This window comes from Stigmatopora argus, chromosome 1, assembly GCF_051989625.1.
Source record: "Stigmatopora argus isolate UIUO_Sarg chromosome 1, RoL_Sarg_1.0, whole genome shotgun sequence".
Taxonomy (NCBI): Eukaryota; Metazoa; Chordata; class Actinopteri; order Syngnathiformes; family Syngnathidae; genus Stigmatopora; species Stigmatopora argus.
This window is the reverse complement of record NC_135387.1, coordinates 6,502,740-6,515,421: the sequence shown is the minus strand read 5'-3', so window position 1 is coordinate 6,515,421 and position 12,682 is coordinate 6,502,740. Positions and strand designations below refer to the sequence as shown.

Genomic DNA, 12,682 nt, shown 5'->3' with positions numbered 1-12,682 from the left:
GCAAAAGAAGTGGCAACCTTGGTCTATAAACCCCAAACCCCCAATAAATGAAAATGTATTTGATGGCCCAGACACCAAGAATCTAGGAATCCACAACTGAAAACAATAACTATGTACGACACCATAGCAATGTAATCTCCACAAGCAAAGATGCACCAACATGTCACAATCATCAGTTGCAATCCCTGAGTGTTAAAGATGAAACAGTCCTGTGAGGGAATGAAACAGTGATGGAAGTCAAGAAAAAATGCATCAGCCATGCTAACGGAACTAGCAGGTTGCTTGCACATAATTCCTGCCTGCAATGCGTGACACGACCAACGGCTGAATCTAGCACACATGCTAACAACGGCTGCAGAGATCACCCATGCATGCACACAAACAAGCCTGCAGCTAGGTGACGATTTCACACACTGAAATTCAGTGCTTCTTGCTTTTGTTTGGAGACAAATGGGTTGATGCAATGACTCCCATATTGATGGATGTGTATTGGATGGAATATGGAACAAACGTACATAGATATTGCTCACCGGTTTGTCTTCTTTTCCCTCTTCCTCTTTCAGCACATCATCCAGGTTAGCTGTCAGTCTGTATAGATGAGTGCGACTGTATATTTGTGCATGAATGTATGAGAGGTGAGCTGTCGACGACACGCCGCTACATCCACATCCTCCCTTGTCCCGCTCAGCTTTCTAAAAAATACTGCTTCCTTGCATCCTTCTTATTGTTCTTGATGCTGCCTACTCTAACCTCACAGCTGACAGCTCCCAAAGCATCTTAATTCCAGCTATCTCATGGCTGTGATGAAATGTTACAATTTTTCAGGATGGCTTCAAATAGAATAAAAACATTCTACATGAACTGCTTGATAAATTCAAGGTACGCTCTCTGCTATCGCTCTCTTGTTTTTTCTTTCGTATGCTGTGTCTCACCAGCTTGTTTTGTGCGATGCTGCAGCACTGTAAGCTCCTCCCCAGAGGGACAGTGGTGCCACACAGCTGATAAAGAGAGAGAGCATGGGGGGTATGAAAAGCCACAGCCACAGGGAGGAGGGAGCATCAAGAGTGGAAGAGAGGGAGGATGGGCGTGGCTAGTGGACGTTGAGGGGGTTTGCCAGAGAATCTAAAGCAAGCCAGGGAACCCTCAGGGATCTAATACTATTAAAGGAGCTACAGTAAGAAATACTACAGCAAGTGCCATTATTTATGGACATGAATCTATCCCCTCAAAAAGTGACAGTAAAAGGCTTAATAATATCAATTTAACTGATAATAAATATCTCTAAACAGAACATGATGTCACAACCTGAATGATATTTGCATTCTGCAACCATGCTATTCATAGACTTTCTATTCTCTTGTTGCCATTGTGACCGTTCTGTCATTGTGTCAACTGGTACTAGCTAGTGCAGGACTGGAAATCTAGATCATTAGTGAGCATGAATTCTGGATGTGATGCCACGACCAGAATGGTTGAAAAAAGTGGGCATTCCCTGATGCATTGTATTTTGTGGCAACACTTGAGTGCCAAATTCATTGTCTCCAAGTAAATTTACATGGGTGAAATCATTCTCATTATTTGACATGGTCACCATTTTATAGGGCCTTCAAGATTTAAAATTTTATGGCAGGCATGTCCAAACTATTCCACAAAGGGCTGCAGTGTTACAGTTTTTTATTCCAACTGATCCAGCTTGGACAGTTTACTCAGTGAGTTTTATTCTGAAACAAGCAGGTGTGTAGCCTAGCCAAGTATGGGGACCAGGCGGGGGACAGGCTGATTTGGTGGCCTGCCAAACAGAGGGTAGACAAGCATACACACTCAGACTCATACCTAAGGGCAATTTAGAGTGTTCAACAAGCCTACCATGCAGGTTTTTGGGATGTCGGAGCATCCTGTACCTGGAGAAAACCCACACAAGCCCGGGGAGAACATGCAAACTCCATACAGGAACGTCGAAACCTGGGATTGGACCTACGATCTCAGAACGGTGAGGCCGACGTGCTAACCACTCGTGCACTGAGCCGCCCAATAATGTTCAGTGAAAGCAAAATAACAGACTTGTACAAATTCATCATGCTAAATGATGAAAATGAACAATTAACAAAAATATATTTTGGAAATGTATAATATTTTTTAACAAAAGTAACTCACGCACCTCAATATTGGCATTGTTTCAATTTCAAAACGACTGTGGATGTGTTTCTAACAGCAGGTGCAGTACTATATTCCAAGTGCATGTTTTGTGGTTCTACTAACAGCATACATAGAAGAGTAGGGTGAATTGTGCCAGTTTTTACTGTGGTATAAAGCAATAGGATGACGTTAATGCCTCCTGCTAAAATATGTACATATATGTATGTTAGAACGTGGTGCATCCTTGGAAACAATCGCATTTAATCACAAGTTAAAAGTGTGTAAATTATGAGTGCGAGCATGAATGGTTGTCCATCTCCTAGTGCAGGGGTCGGGAACCTTTTTGACAAAGAGAGCCACAAACAATTCATATTTTCCAATGTTATTCCTTGTGAGCCAGACTACGAATTTAAAAGTCAAAATGCATACATGTAAACGAGTGCCTTTTCAATTTTTTATTGTAATTTCACCACTTTTAAAGTGGAAAAAATGAATGTTTTTTAAAAGAATCTTATGCTGTTGCTAATCAATGAGAGGATGCATTCCAGAAGAGTCTACTGCAAAAAAATGAAGATTAAAGCAGTTCTAGATGTAATATCTCAGTTCTGTCACCAGCGATTTCCATATTTTAGCTCACAGGTTAGCAACGAGCCAGATGCACCCATCAAAAGAGCCACATGTGGCTCCCGAGCCATAGGTTCCCTACCCCTGTCCTAGTGCCTTGCGATTGGCTGGCCAACGATTCAGGGTGTACCCCGCCTGTTTGTCGATGAAAATGCGACTGAAAAGCCACAGTAAACACTGTCATGTTTTGGTATGTTGTACATTGGGCTCCTCACTAAGAACGACCGACAACCAGAATGACGAAGACACCCAAAAACGCATCACACACACAAACTTCCCAAGGTGAAACATGTTGCCACAGCGAGTACGCAAGAGGCAGAGATGCAATATTACAAACAAGGACTGTAAATGTGTGTGCGTATATGCATGTGTGCGTGCGTGCGTGCGTGTGTGTAGGGAGGGGGTGGGGTACGCAGATTTTATAAACAATACATTCTTTCTAGCATGCTATGTTGAGTGGTGGGATGACAGAATTCAGCCTCCTTTATATGACAGATGGAGGTTGTGAATAACAAAACAGCGTCCAAAGAAATTAATTGTTGCTTTCGCCAATTAGGTGCTTTAAATACCTCCCCAGTCATAAACATATACAACAAATGCATACTGTATTTTTTGCACTGTAAGTACGGGGTGCCATTTGTAAACATGGAGATGCTGAACATTATGGTAACATTTTGTCACATTTAGCGCCAAACCTGAAAATGTTACAGTCACTTTTTTCAGTGTTAGGGATTTTATATATACAGTGGTACCTCGACATACGAGTGCCCCGACAAACGACCAATTTGAGATATGAGAAAAAGTTCGGGCAAATGTTTATCTTGAGATATGAGACAAATTTTGATATACGAGCATACAGCGGACGCGAGAGGCTACTCATGAGAACATCATGGGCACTGTCTCTCTGGTCGCAACTCCCTCGTGTAATGTCTCTACGAGCACTGGGCGGAGCATTGCATTTTTTCAGTGTTTTTTTCTCCCCGTTAACCCGTTAGCTCCCGTTGGCGGAGCGATCGCTAATATGAGACTACTTCTCGTTGGCAAGTGGTCGTGCGTTATCCTATTGTGAGGACATTTGTGTGCATCATTTTGGGAATATTTTGAACGGAAGACAAAAGCAAACAACCCTCGATAGGTTCCGTCTGAAAGTTAGGGTGGAGGCGGGGCAAATAGAGCCAACCCGGCCGGGAGAAGAAATGTATCAAAATTTAAAACAAAATTAGAATTAAGTTTAGTGTAAGGTTAGATTAAACTTATTTTTGAGTGTATCTGCATCATAATCCAAGTTCATTTAAATTTGTTTATGTTAAGTTATGAGCGCGTTGCCGTGCAAACAGTCCCCCCCTCTCTCTCCCCTCCGCGAAATCTATCTAACTTTAGTACTATTAAACACATTTTAGTTCTATTAAACCACTAGTTATTTGTTACTTTGTTAATAGATGGCGAATTAGAACAAATAAAAATGTTTTTCCAATCCAATATCCTGTTTTGGGTGTTTTTTCAGAAGGTTGGAATGAATTAATTAGTTTTTAGTTCATTTCTATGGGAAACGTTCATTTGAGTTACAAGTAAATCGACATACGAGCTCAGTCCCGGAACAAATTAAGCTCGTACCTCGAGGTACCACTGTATATATACACACACACACACATGGGTGAAACTTGATATTTAGCTAAAATCCAAATCCAAATGACCAGTTACCGTAAGTAACAAAATAAAAGGAGCTCAGACTTTGTTTACATCGCTAAATATTAAGGAAGCCTCACTCAACAGCGGCAATTCACGACGGAATATTAGGGCCAAAGAAATTAATAGTACTAGGAGATTATCATACTATTAGTACGATAACAAAGCCATATTATTACATGCATTTAACGTACCTAAATGAGTATGGAGGTATTGTTTACTTTATTTAGTTAAAACCTTTAAGATGTATGTCACTGAATGAGAAACCCAGTCTTCAATCTAAACATGAACGGTTTCTGTTAAAAATCACTTGACAAAGAAGAAACAAATACTGGAAATCTATCCTTGAGCCAAGCGTAGCTGTCGAAACTGTATGTTTGTATAAACCACATTTCCATGTCCAAGCTCAGCTATGAAAAGATAAGTGCTCAACTCACTGTCCTCTCCAGGGCATGGCATTCCAGGCTTCTCCGGAATACTTGGGAAGACTGTGTAGGAAAGCAGAGTGAGTGAGAAAGTCAATATTTTACTTTCCCCTTTATCCACCCAACAGATGTGCAACATATTCTATTGGGAAAATCAGGATTCACGTGATCCTCACATGACTAAAGAATCAGCAAATGAAACGTTGGCTGAATATATATCTCTGAAAAACAGCAATAAGTGAAGAATACAGTCATAACTCTAATTACGAATGTCTCTAGGTACAAAATTTTCAGGTTACGAAAGCAAATTAGTCCCTCGAGATACGACAAAGATTCAAGTTACAAAATCCCCCCAAAATTAAATGCATTTCAATTATTTTATTTTGAAATTGTGGCGGATGCATCGATTCTCACATTATAACCTTGCTACACTCTACTGGGCTCTCATTGGCGGTCTAACAACAGCCATCGATTTTTCAAGATTCTCTTCTGTACTTTTGACTGTTATTTGTTGTCACGTAGTTCTGACGGTGTTTTTTGTTAAGTTTTTCCAAGTGTGGATAAAGCAGCTCCTTCTGTTTTAATCATCATGCCTCCCAAGAAAATTTCCAGCCCGAATGAAAAGAATTGGTCAGCGGGGAGCATAAAACGAACTCAGCAATTTAGGAGCAATATAACGAGAAGGCGGACGAGGAGGGAGCAGCGACCATTCCAACAGCAAAAACAAAAGAAATGCTGGAGAAATTTCAGGAACTTTCTGTATTTGTCGAAAAAACACATCCCAAAAGTCTTCACGGGTCGTGTGATCACATGACAACGTTTGTTTGTTGCCCTATAGAAACATTATTAAAAGTTCTCAGAGGCAATCGTCTTTGGATAGTTTTTTTCCAAAATGTCTGTCAACCAGCACTGCAGAAGGGAAAGTTAAATCAAAGCAGGTAAGAACCGATAGCGACTAATAAAATTATATTCCAAAGAAATCATAAAACGTTAATGTTTGTTGTTGATTAATGTTATTAAATAGCCGCCTCGTGGTGTAGGGGTTCACTCGCCTGACTTTGGCGCGACCAAGTGCAGGCTCGATTCCCCCTGGTGCGGTATAATTGTAAGTACGCATAGTCGTTTGTCCCTCCGTTTGCCTTTTGGCTGACTGGCGACCAATCTAGGGTGTAGTCTGTCTTTCACCCGAAGTCAGCTGCATTAGGCTCCAGCAACCCCCGCAACCCTTTCTAGGATGCGTGATTTAGAAGATGAATGAATGAATAATGTTGTTGATTGAATTCTTAATGCGGTGTTTTTTAGATGTGTGTTCATGTGTATGTGCGGTCTCTCTATGTTGCCTACTGTTAGCTTCCTCTTGTTCCCCTGCGTTTCAACACGAGTAGATTTTGTGTATTCATTTTAAGACATTAATAAATAATTTTATGATCATTTTCTCTCGTGTGTGTGTGTGTTTCTCACATCTTTCTTACCAAATTGGTACATTTTGTCCAATTTTAAAGGGTTTAGTTGGTAGTTGTGTGAGGACTGTGGAACAAATTATAGAATTTACTTATAAAGTACTCCTCTTGGATTACTGAATTAAAAGACGTAGATTTAACTTTAATAATGTGTTAGTTGGTATTTTACAAAGGCTAAGATTCACTAAATTCAGTTATCTTACCATGCAACAGCAGTCCATAGCTTTTGTTTCGATTATAAATTCGAAATGCCTCCTCAAGTTCCAGTGGAGATGATATGGTACAAGGGTCTCCTGAAAACATAAAAGCAACCAGAATGACTTCTAATCTTGCTGGGCTACAAGGCTCGCTTCTCAGTTGCAATTAGATGCTTGGAACATGTTCTAAAAAAAGCTGGGACAGGGTCAAATTTACCACTATGTTATGAATTGTTGAAGCTTCATAGATGAAATTGTTTTACATTGTGCCTGATGTACAATTTAGCTGCTTAATAATCCTAAATGCGGCGCGGTGGCTCAAGTGGTTAGCGCGTCGGCCTCACAACTCTGGGATCCTGAGTTCAAATCCAGTTGTTCCACCTGTGTGGAGTTGTTTGCATGTTCTCCCCGGGCCTGTGTGGGTTTTCTCTGGGTACTCCGGTTTCCTCCCACATTCCAAAAACATGAATGGTAGGCTGATTGGACACTCTAAATTCCCCCAAAGTATGAGTGTGAGCGTAAATGCTTGTCCGTCTCCTTGTGCCCTACGATCGGCTGGCCACCGGTTCTGGCCCAAGTCAGCTGGAATAGGCTCCAGCACCCCCCACGACCCTAGTGAGGATAAAGTGGTTCAGAAAATGAATGAATAATCCTAGGTCGCCATTGTTTTGTTTTGTGCTTCACCACCCTCACGACAAAGCCACACTGTTGTAGCACTTGCACAATGTAGCATGGCATTGTCTGGCTGGAAAAGGCAGAGACGTCTCTGGGGGGGGGGTGTTTGTAAATGGCAGCATCAGTTGCTCTGAAACCTTCATTTAACTTTCATGATTAAAAGTACCTTCAGAACCTTGCTAAATACTATTGCTACTGAGCACTACACATTCACACACAAGTTCAATTGCAGATACAGTGGTACCTCGACATACGATCGTAATCCGTTCCGAGACTGAGATCGTATGACGAGATTCTCGTAACTCGAGCGGACGTTTCCCATTGAAATGAATGGAAAACAAATTAATTCGTTCCAACTCTCTGAAAAAACACCAAAAACAGGATATTGGATTGGAAAAAATGTTTTATTTCTTCTAATTCGCCATCTATTAACAAAGTAACACATAACTAGTGGTTTAATAGTAATAAAATGTGTTTAATCTAACTAAAATTGGGCGGATTTCGCCGACGGGAGACAGAGACGTTTGGGGGCGTGGGGGGGTGGGGTTCGTTTTTGTTTCCACGACAACGCACTCGTAAACGGAACAAACACATTTAAATTAACTTGGATTAATATATACAGACACTCAAACATACGTTTAATGTAACTTTACACAAAACTGAATTCTAATTTTGTTGTAATCTTTTGTTACCTTCGTTTTCCGGGTTGGCGGTTTGCCACGCCTCCACCCTCACGTTCGCTATCGATGGGCTGTTTGCTGTTGTACTACGTATTCCCTTAAAAATATTCCGAAAATGATTCACACAAATGTCCTCACAATAGGATAACCCACGACCACTTGCCAACGAGAAATAGTCTTATAGTACATTTTAGCGATCGCTCCGCTGCTCATAAAGACCGGATCGCAACTCCCTCGTTGAAATGGCTCTGGTTGCAACCGCTTTGAACGGCGCCTATGAGAGAGAGTTGCGACCAGAAATATTACAAACAGGGAATTGCGAGCCAGTGCCGCTGATGTTCTTAGGAGCAGCGAACGAGAAGTAATATAATACTCCTCGTATTAGATAATAGAAATAACAGGAAATGCAACAGCTCAGCTTACCCACGTATTGATTGTGGGTAATGAAGTTTCATTCTGAGAAAGAGTGCCATTGCCTATCGGGGTTGTGTGCACGAGTATACTTCATTACCCAGAAAGCCCTCTTTTTGCCCGCGCATGCGCGTTGTGCGTTTCCTGGTCGATGCGTATGAGAAACTCGTCTGAATTAATTGTTCAGTGCTCGTAGAAATTGTTATACACGAAAGATACACGCAAAAAAGGCTTGGTCGCATCACAAAATTTTGATCGCATGACGGGGAAATTATTCGATCGAAATTTCCGTCGTAAGACGACAATATTGAATGACGAGCGGTCGTGTGACAAGGTACCACTGTAATGGCTTATCAATTTTGGCCTGATAATCAGGATGGTGCTTTTTCTCTTTGTCCCAGAGGATACAATAGTTCCCAATAGTCATTAAGGCTGATCGAAGGTCTTGCGGTCGATAATTAAAATATCAGCCTTGATACCTGCGTAATGTGTATCTCATGCTATTATTGCATCCAGAGACACGGACACACTTCCTGGTTGTACTGCTCACGTGACTTCCCTTTTGTTATTTGTCCATGTGCAGGCACAACCTTTCGGAATGTGCAATCCAGCAGACGATCCTTTCGATTCATACAGTAGCTCAGAAATACAATGTGCGATTATTTTTCTTAAGATATTACCTTCAAAGTAACACATTTTAAAATATTAAAAGCATGAATATGGAGGTGAAAATTGTGAATCAGGGGGCGCCATACTACGATTTTAAGGCAATTTTAAAGGTGCGACTTATACGCAGAGGCAGTCAATATGCGAGAAAATACGGTAATCATTTGGTATTTTAGACAGTCTCAGAAATTAATAAACAGTGGTACCTCGACATACGAGTGCCATGACATATGAGCAATTTGAGATACGAGTAAAATTTTGGGCAAATATTTATCTTGAGATACGAGACAAATTTTGATATACAAGCAGACAGCGGACGCGAGAGGCTGCTCATAAGAACATCATGGGCACTGTCTCTCTCCCCACAACTCCCTCGTGTAATGTCTCTCTGGTCGCAACTCCCTCGTGTAATGTCTCTGCAAGCACTGGGCGGAGCGTTGCATTTTTTCAGTGTTTTTTTTCCCGTTAGTCAGTGCGAATGGCGTATATCCTACTTCTCGTTGGCAAGTGGTCGTGCGTTATCCTATTGTGAGGACATTTGTGTGCATCATTTTCGGACTCTTTTGAGGGGAATACAAAAGCAGCCAACACTTGATAGGTTGCATTTGAAAGTCAGGGCGGAGGCGGGGCAAATAGAGCCAACCGGGCCGGGAGAAGAAAGGTATCAAAATTTAAAACAAAATTAGAATTAAGTTTAGTGTAAGGTTAAATTAAATTTATTTTTGAGTGTCTGCATCGTAATCCAAGTTCATTTAAATTTGTTTATGTTATGTTACGAGCGCGTTGCCGTGCAAAAAGTACCCCCCTCTACCCCCTCTCTCTGTGCCTCTCTCTCTCTCCCCCCTGCGAAGTCCGTCTAATTTTAATAATATTACATACATTTTAGTGCTATTAAACCACTAGTTATTTGTTACTTTGTTAATAGATGGCAAATTAGAACAAATAAAAATGTTTTTCCAATCCATTACCCTGTTTTTGGCGTTTTTTCAGAGGGTTGGAATGAATTAATTAGTTTTTAGTTCATTTTTATGGGAAACGTTCGTTTGAGTTACGAGAAAATCGACATACGAGCTCAGTCCCGGAACGCGTTAAGCTCGTATCTCGAGGTACCACTGTATACATAGACATCCATTATTATTTGTGGCTGTGTGCTCTCAATATAACAATGACAACAAATTATGCACAGTTATGGTGGCATTTACTTTATTAACAATGCACTTGCTTTAAGGAAAATATAGCAAAACCTAGGCACTATTTCACTGTGAACACCAACCTTCATCATCAATCCACTTGAGTGTGAAGGGCTGCTGTCTGGTGAGGCTGCACATCATTCTCACCTCTTCACAAAGCTCCACAAAGGTTAAAGTGGCAGCCAGGTCTGTTATCAACATGTCTCTGCACACAAACACAGTCGAGCCACTTGGTTGAGTGGACCACAGGTCACGTAGAATGTACTTAAAGTAACCTCCCAATATTCTATTGTCAGTTCTTGGCTTGTTAGTTGACTATGGCAATTAAAAACAGTTGTCAATTTGGCATGTACTACTACCTTTATACTCAGGACCTCCTGTAGAAGTACATTATATACAACTAAAAACAATAGAGTGGTAGCAAGAATGTGACCCTTGTACTGGTGTTGAGTACTAGTGCTATATTGTAGGGCGTGCAAAATTCAAGCGAATTAGTCATGTGTAAGTATGTAACTAGCATATTGTGGCTACCAATAAAATGATCTTTGATCCCGAAAATCCATTGTTTCAATTCCATTTTAACTGCACTGTCATAGCAACTTGACCACAAGCAATGATTCACTGCCACATCCCATATTAACAGAAAAAAAGTGTGCATCCCATGTGGATCTTAAAAGCCACGCGCTCTGTCCCATATTGTAATGAAACTTGAAAATGGTATTTGATAGTGTTGTAGAATGGACGAATACTGATCAGGTGCTATTTTAAAATATGTAGGAAACATTTTTCTTACTGCACGAAATGTTCTGCTTTGTATATCCATTCATTTTCAATACTGCTTGTCCTTGTCAGGGTCGTGAGTGCTGGAACCTATCCCAGCTGAGCACACACAAGACTGGTCGCCAGTCAGTTGTACAAGGGATCACAAAGAGGCAGACCACCATTCGCACTTAGAATTACGACGCCACCAAATCGAAAACCAAGCTGCCTGTACTGAAATCAGCCAGAGGAACCACTGCACCATCGGTTCGCTTCTTTGTAAATTAACCTTCTCAATCCAATGATCATGCTGTCATGATCAATCACCCGCTATCTTTAAAGTTAGCAGGACAAGTCCACGTAAGTACACATACTCCTAGTGCAAGTAACCATAGTTGAGTACACCGAAATAAACATTCTATTAATAAAAAAAAAAAATAGAAAATAAGTCACCCAATGGTGTAGGGGTTCACTAGCCTGAGTTTAGTGCGGGCAAGCGTGGGATCAATTCCCTCTTGGTGGTGGTATGATTGGGCTTGCGAATGTTTGTCTGTTTCTCTGTGTGCCCTGTGGCTGTCTGGCGACCGGGCGAGGTGTAGTAGGGCTTTTACCCGAAGTCCGCTGAGTCCAGCAGCCCCCACAACCATTGTGAGGATACGCAGTACGGATGATAAATGAATGAATATTAAAATATTAGGGCCAATAATGAATAGTAAAAGAGTAGAGAACTCTTAGATATTACACCTCAAAATTTTCTTGGATTCATTATAATGCTTCAAGAAAGTTAAAGCAATCTCATGTTATTTATCCTATTATTTTTAGCATATTAAATCATGTAAAACTAATTCCCACGGATTTTCATTTATTTCACCAATAACAACAACATGGAAGGTATTTCAAATGATTTACTGCACTTCGCCAATGTAAGCCTAGATAGGTACCCTATTGTGAGACCGGTGAAAAGCTGCAATTAGGCTCCTGCTCACCCGGGAACCTAAACATTATAAATTGTAGAAAATTGATGGAAATGACCTTTGAGGCCACATTCCAATGCCAGAGCACCCTGCAGTATTGTTGTATCGGCACAAACAACACCAGACCTTAAATGTGCTCAGTGTCTTGTATTAAAAAAACATTTATATTGCTCAGCAGTCATTTTTGTATTGATTAAGTGATCCTTTAATTGAAAAGGTTTGACATACAGTGGTACCTTGACATACGAGTGGCCCGACATACGAGCAATTCGAGATACGAGTAAAATTTCGGGCAAATATTTATCTTGAGATAGGAGACAAATTTTGATATACGAGCAGACAGCGGACGCGAGATGCTGCTCATAAGAACATCATGGGCACTGTCTCTCTCCCCGCAACTCCCTCGTGTAATGTCTCTGGTTGCAACTCCCTCTTTGTAATGTCTCTGCGAGCACTGGGCGGAGCGTTGCATTTTTTCAGTGTTTTTTTTCCCGTTAGTCAGTGTGAATGGCGTATATCCTACTTCTCGTTGGCAAGTGCTCGTGCGTTATCCTATCGTGAGGACATTTGTGTGCATAATTTTCGGAATATTTTGAAGGGAATACAAACTCAAACAACCCTCGATATTGACTGAAAGTCAGTGTGGAGGCGGGGCAAAAAGAGCCAACCCGGGAGAAGAAAGGTATCAAAATGTCAAACAAAACTAGAATTAAGTTTAGTGTTAGGTTCGATTAAACTTATTATTGAGTGTGTCTGCATTGTAATCCAAGTTCATTTGAATTAGTTTATGTTATGTTAC

General features: G+C 40.9%; 1 protein-coding gene across 1 annotated transcript in view; it reads right to left on the bottom strand.

The window, feature by feature from the left end:
- Window positions 1-12,682, bottom strand: part of prkcz (protein kinase C, zeta) — a 65,197-nt gene that overhangs the window by 51,202 nt on the left and 1,313 nt on the right. The window contains exons 2-4 of the mRNA XM_077615469.1: window positions 10,234-10,355; window positions 6,535-6,624; window positions 4,884-4,934 (exon numbers count right to left, since the gene is read on the bottom strand). Of these exons, the coding sequence (XP_077471595.1) occupies window positions 4,884-4,934; window positions 6,535-6,624; window positions 10,234-10,355 (263 nt within the window). The remainder of the gene's footprint in view (window positions 1-4,883; window positions 4,935-6,534; window positions 6,625-10,233; window positions 10,356-12,682) is intronic.